The sequence below is a fragment of the Marmota flaviventris genome, chromosome 1 (assembly GCF_047511675.1).
Source record: "Marmota flaviventris isolate mMarFla1 chromosome 1, mMarFla1.hap1, whole genome shotgun sequence".
Lineage (NCBI taxonomy): Eukaryota > Metazoa > Chordata > Mammalia > Rodentia > Sciuridae > Marmota > Marmota flaviventris.
Window position 1 is genome coordinate 213,336,515 of NC_092498.1, and position 6,888 is coordinate 213,343,402.

Genomic DNA, 6,888 nt, shown 5'->3' on the forward strand with positions numbered 1-6,888 from the left:
ACAGATTTATCAGAAAAATCATTTAAGTCAAAAGCTCAGTTACAATGGTGACTGTGGAAGAGCCTTCTTGAGAACGTTTAGCTTATGAGTTGATGTGGCAGAAAGCATACATATTTACTGAAAATGGTAATTTTTTTTTACTAATAATCTGTCTTTTATTTTTAAAAGTCATGTGGTAGAGAACATCTGTGAATACAGTGAAGAAAATCAATGTGGACAAATTTCAAATCTTATGCTCCAGAGAACTACTGAAGTCAAATCCTTTGAATGCTATGAGTGTGGAAAGTCCTTCCTGTTTCATTCATCACTTAAGAATCACACCAGATCTCATGCTGGAAACAAACCCTATCAGTGTAAGGAATGTGGGAAAGCCTTCCATTTTCTTTCTTGTTTTAAGAAGCATATGAAAACTCCTACTGAAGAAAAACCATATGAATGTAAGGAATGTATAAAGGCCTTCAGTTGTTCCTCCATGTTCAGAGCACATATGAAAATTCATAGTGAAAAGGCAAACCATGAATGTAAGGAATGTGGGAAAACCTTCAGTAGTTCTTCCCACCTCACAGAACACAAAAGAATTCACAGTGGAGATAAGCCCTATGAATGTAAGGAATGTGGGAAGGCCTTTAGTTGTTCCTCATCACTCTCCAAACACAAAAGAATTCATAGTGGAGATAAGCCATATGAATGTAAGGAATGTGGGAAGGCCTTTAGCTGTTCCTCTCATCTTATAAGACATATAAGAATTCACACAGGAGAGAAACCTTATGAATGTAAAGAGTGTGGGAAGGCCTTCAGTGAATCCTCAAAACTCACTGTACATATGAGGACACACACCGGAGAGGAACCCTATAAATGTAAGGAATGTGGGAAAGCCTACAATTGCCCCTCCTCCTTAAGTATCCACATGAGAAAACACACTGGAGAGAAACCTTATGAATGTCTGGAATGTGGAAAAGCCTTCTATCTTCCCACTTCCCTGAACACACATGTGAAAAATCAAAGTAGAGAGAAACCCTATGAATGTAAGGAATGTGGGAAGGTCTTCAGTTGTCCCTCATCCTTTAAAGCACACATGAGAGATCACAATGGTAAGGTGCAATATGAATGTAAGGAGTGTGGGAAGGCCTTTAGTCGTTCCTCATCCCTCACTGAACACCTAAGAACTCACAGTGGAGAAAAGCCTTATGAGTGTGAAGAATGTGGGAAAGCCTTCATTAGTTCTTCCTATCTTACAGTACATAGAAGAACTCACACTGGAGAGAAACCTTATGAATGTAAAAAATGTGGGAAAGCCTTTATTCGTTTCTCACCTTTTAGTATCCACATGAGAACCCACACTGAGGAAAAACCATATGAATGTAAGGAATGTGGGAAGGCATTTCGACATTCTTCTTACCTTACTATACATGCAAGAATGCACACTGGAGAAAAACCCTTTGAATGTCTGGAGTGTGGAAGAGCTTTCAGTTCTCCCTCATCCTTTGGGAGACATGTGAGAAGCCATACTGGAGAGAAACCATATGAATGTAAGGAATGTGGGAAAGCCTTCATTAGTTCTTCCTATCTTACAGTACATACAAGAACTCACACTGGAGAGAAACCTTATAAATGTAAAAAATGTGGGAAAGCCTTTATTTGTTTCTCAGCTCTTAGTATCCACATGAGAACCCACACTGAGGAAAAACCATATGAATGTAAGGAATGTGGGAAGGCATTTCGACATTCTTCATACCTTACTATACATGCAAGAATGCACACTGGAGAAAAACCCTTTGAATGTCTGGAGTGTGGAAGAGCTTTCAGTTCTCCCTCATCCTTTGGGAGACATGTGAGAAGCCATACTGGAGAGAAACATATGAATGTAAGGAATGTGGGAAAGCCTTTATTTGTCCAGCCTACTTTCCAAGACGTGAACATTCACACAAAGGACAACATATAAATGTAAGGAGTAAGGGAATCTCTGCAAGACTTTTTCTGAACTAATGCAATTTTTGAAGTGTCATTTTGTGAAGTCTCATACTGTAGAGACACTATACATGTGTGAACGTGGGAGATTATCACTCATTCTTTTGAATAGTTGAGGACAACTGAGAGAAACCCTGTGTTTGTAAATCCATTTGATTTTGAACATAACTTGTGCCACAGTCTGGCTGGGCTGTGCAAAGTAGCCGGGGGGGCGACAAGCAACTTGTGAAGTTTGAAACAGCGGGAGCCTCTTTATTCAGAACAGCACAGGTATATATACTCAACTAAATACACACAGCTTATCTCAATTAACATCTAATTACAGCAATCAGTCATTAAGGAATCCTCATCATCTTAATAATTAGACACAGCTTAACTCAATTAACATCATCTAGATACAGCAGTCAGTCATTAAGGAATCCTCATCAACTTAATAGCTCGCTGGTGTTACTTCTCAAACCACTCCTGCTGCCAAAGTGCCAGGTGTCTACTTGACTTGGCTGTGGCTCTCAACACTTGTAGAAGAAAATTCAAAATTTGAGCTAGAAGAGATCAGTTCCTCATTAAAGTGGACTTCTAGAGGGTCATTGATTTCCAATGTTTTCTAATAGGAAGATTTAAGGTTATATGTTTCCCTTGTCAGCTTTTATGACATACTTTTGAGTATGAGGTGAGTTTCTTTAGCTGAGATGTAAATGTTATTTCCATTACAAAATCTTTTGGACTCTTGGGAGGTTGTGTGTGTACGTGTGTGTATGCTTCTCCTCTGAGACAGGGTCTGGCTATGTTGTCCAGGCCTGTAACTCCTGGACTCTTATTTGGATATGCCATCCTTTTTCCTGTAACTTGCATAATGCGTCTGAAGGTATTCCCACAAGCAAGCCACAAGGTATTTTACATTTGAAATAGGCCTTAATGGTGTTCATTATGCATTAGCCTCCAGGTGTGGGAAAATCACTGTTGCAGATGTAAGAATAGCCAAGCTGGAGTTCTGGATATTCGATGTTATGGATTTGAGTCAAATCATCTTCTTTTTGGTCTGTAGAAACGCTTTGGTTACTCTCTCTGGAATCCAAATCGGCTGCTGTTCTCCCTGTGGAAACACACAAACAGAACCCTGACTCCAGACAATCACTGGGTCAGGACCTTTCCATTGTCCTGTTAGAATATCCTTCCAAAGTACCTTAGGCTTATGTACATTTTTTGGATACATATGTCTTTCCACAGCACTAAGCCCTGATGAATCCAAATTTAAAAAGTTTAGAGTAAAAAGGGTTATTTTAAGTTTATCTTTGGGGGATATATACCCCTTTCCAATTCCCTCTTTTTGCTTTAATAAGTACATTTTAATAGTTTGATGAGCTCTTTCAACTATGCCTTGTCCCTGTGGATTGTATGGAATTCCTGTTATGTGAGTAATGTCAAATTATGAGCAAAATTGTTTAAAAGAGGTAGAGGTATAGCCAGGGGCATTATCTGTTTTTAACTGTTTTGGAACATCCACAGTGGCAAAATTTTGTAAGCAATGAGCTATATTATCTTTAGCTTTTTCTCCGGCATGAAGGGAGCCCATAAAAAATCCGGAAGAAGTATGAACAGTAACATGTAAATATTTTAATTTTCCAAATTCTGGCAAGTGTGTGATGTCCATCTGCCAAATATGGTTAGGTATCAGTCCTCTAGGATTGACTCCAAGATTAACTTGTGGTAAAAATGTCACACAATTTTGACATTGTTTTATTATTTGTCTAGCTTGTTCCTTAGTTATTTTAAAATTCTTTTTTAAAGTATTAGCATTGACATGGAACCTTGTACGAAAATTTGAAGCTTCTTCTAGTGTAGAGAAAATGTGTATGTCATGTGTAGTTTTTTCTGCTAAATCATTGCCCAAACTAAGGGCTCCAGGCAATCCTGTACGTGCTCTGATACTTCCTATAAAGAACGGATCTTTTCTGTCACAGATTAGACTTTGTATAGTGGAAAACAAAGAGAAAACAGTAGAGGAAGGAGAAATCCTACCAGCATCTTCAAGGGATACTATACCATTAACTATATACTGACTATCAGAAATTAAATTAAACACAGAATCTTAAACATCACAAAAGCTTGTAATACTGCATTAAGCTCTACCTTTTGAGCTGATTGTTTGGGTACTAAAAATGTAAAAGTTTGATCAGGGGTAACTACTGCTGCTGTACCATTATTTGACCCATCAGTGAATATATTTGGAGCATTCATGATAGGTGTTTTTCTTGTCATTTTTGGAAAAAACTACAGAATGCGAAGACCCAAAAGACAACAAAGGATTAGATGATAAGTGATTATCAAATGAAACATTAGATTTACACATGATTATTGCCCAAGTATTTAACTCATTAGCTAACTCATCAATTTGACCCATAGTATATGTAGTAATAATTTTCTTGGGAGAAATTCCAAACACTCCCTTTGCTGCTTTTATTCCTTTGAGTATCAATTGTCCTACAGGCTCAGGATACCTAGTAAGAATAGTGTTAGTAGAATAAGATAAATGTATCCACAATAATGGACCTTGCCAAAATACTCCTGCAGGAATGTTGTTTGTTGGTATTACGATAAATAATAAAGGCAAACATATCAATTGTATCCAAATGCATATTTTCCATATATGTTTCAATAATTTTTAATGCCTTTCTTGCTTCAGGTGTTAACATGCGGGGTGAATTTGGATCTGATGGACCTTTTAGGATATCAAATAAAGGTCCCAACTCTCCTGTTGGTATGCCTTGATAAGGCCATATCCAATGTATGTCTCCCAATAACTTTTGAAAGTCATTAAGTGATTCGAGTTGATCTACTCATATTTGAATTTTTGGTGGACGGACCATGGTTGAGGATAATAGAACTCCTAAATAATTAATTGGAAAATTTAATTGTACTTTATCTATTGCTATCTCTAGATTATATTTTTTTAATAAATTTTTAAGTGTGGCATAACATTCTAGCAATGTGTTTTTATCTTTGTGTGCTAACAATACATCATCCATATAGTGAAATATTTGTAGTTCAGGATTTTGATTTCTAAGTGGCTGGTTTGCTTTGTTAACATAAATTTGACACATAGTTGGGCTGTTAGCCATCCCTTGAGGGAATAATTTCCATTCATATCTCTGATCAGGACCTTCATGATTCAGTGCAGGGATAGTAAATGCAAAACTTGGACTATCCTCAGGATGAATTGGAATTGAAAAAAAAAAAATCTTTAATATCTATAGCTAAAACATACCAGGTTTTTGGCAAAGCAGACAACTGGGGAATCCCTGATTGAGCAGGTCCCATAATAACCATCTCATTGTTAATGACTCTTACACCTTGCAATAATCTCCATTTTCCAGATTTTTTTTTAATGACAAAAATGGGAGTATTTTGGGGAGATATGGAAGGTTGAATATGTCCCTTCTCTAATTATTGTTTGACCAGGTCATGGGATGCTTGTATCTTTTCTTTAGTCAGGGTCCACTGAGGAACCCATACTGGTCTTTCTGATTTCTAAGTAATTTTTATTGTCTCAGTGACCCTTTCTGAAAACCCAATCCATGTCTATTTATTCCTTGATCTATTTGAATTGGTGCTGCTATACCTTGTTCTTGTTCTCCTAATCTTTTTTTTCTTTCCTAAAACCTTGTCTAGCCCTAATAGTGGGTGCATTTGAATTGATGTTATTTGTTAATATCAAACCTAATTGATCTAGGACATCTCATCCCCATAAATTTATAGGAAGATGATCCAATACATATGGCTGTAGAGTTCCTTCATATCCTTCAGGGTCCTTCCAATCTAATACCATTCCACTTCTCTGGGGATGAGTCGCCACTCCTAGGCCCTGAAGCATTTGAGTGGCTTGTTGTAATGACCAATGTTTCGGCCATTCTTGATGAAAGATGATGCTAAGGTCTGCACCTGTATCAAGTAGCCCATTAAATTCATGTCCTTGAATATTTAGTTTTAACATTGGGCGAGAATCTAAATTTAGACAGCATAGCCCAATCTACACCTGTGGTGCCTAATCCCCTGGAACCTCATTCTATAGTACTACTGGAAAATTTATCATGTAGGCTGGGTATTATTAATAACTGTGCTATTCTATCTCCTGGTGAAATTACTGATATACCCTTTGGAGAACTAGCTATAATTTTTATTTTACCTTCATAATCGGGATCAATTACCCTAGCACTTATCATAAGTCCTTTTAGAGTAGAAGAACTGCGTCCTAACAATAAGCCTACTGTTCCTTGGGGGAAGAGGTCCTTTTCCTCCTGTTGGAATGATTTGAACTCCCATCTCTGGAGTTAGTACTGCTCTGGCGGAGGCGCAGATATCCAACCCTGTGCTCCCTCTCATTCGTCTGATGAGAGATCTGATGGATAATGTGTCCTGTGCACCACCATGATGGTGTTGCTGGGTTCCTCCATGGTGTTTCTGGATTCCTCCAGTACCCTGTATATTGTGGTCATGGGCCCCGGAGCATTGGGCCCCTCTGTCCATTTTTTGGCAATGGAGCCCAATGCCTTTCTCCATGATATTGTCGGTAAACACCTGGTCCTTGTCCGTTTTTTGATAATGGAGTACCCTATATGGTGGTTTGAGAACGGCATTCATTAGCCCTATGTCTCCCTCTATGGCATCGTGGGTAGATACCCGGTATTCTACCCCTTTGATACCTAGTTTTGTTAAACCCTCCTCCTATGATGCAATTCCTTTTGAAATGTCCTGTTTGTTCACAATTGTAGCATGTTTTTGGCCTTCCACCAAAACCTGTTTTACTGCAGCTGCCAAGACTTGCCCTTGTTCATTAATGTCTCTACATAATTTAATATGTGTGTTTAAATCTCCATGTTTCCATGGTCTAATGACCTCTCTGCACCAATGATTTGCTTGCTC

The 6,888-nt window shown here is 38.1% G+C and overlaps 1 protein-coding gene across 2 annotated transcripts in view; it reads left to right on the plus strand.

The window, feature by feature from the left end:
* Positions 1-4,934, plus strand: part of LOC114083521 (zinc finger protein 699-like) — a 22,621-nt gene extending 17,687 nt beyond the window's left edge. For both annotated transcript variants that reach the window (XM_071603022.1, XM_071603027.1), the window contains exons 6-7: positions 169-2,238; positions 4,652-4,934. In XM_071603022.1, the coding sequence (XP_071459123.1) occupies positions 169-1,942 (1,774 nt within the window). In that variant the 3' untranslated portion in view covers positions 1,943-2,238; positions 4,652-4,934. The remainder of the gene's footprint in view (positions 1-168; positions 2,239-4,651) is intronic.
* The last annotated feature ends 1,954 nt before the right edge of the window (positions 4,935-6,888 follow it).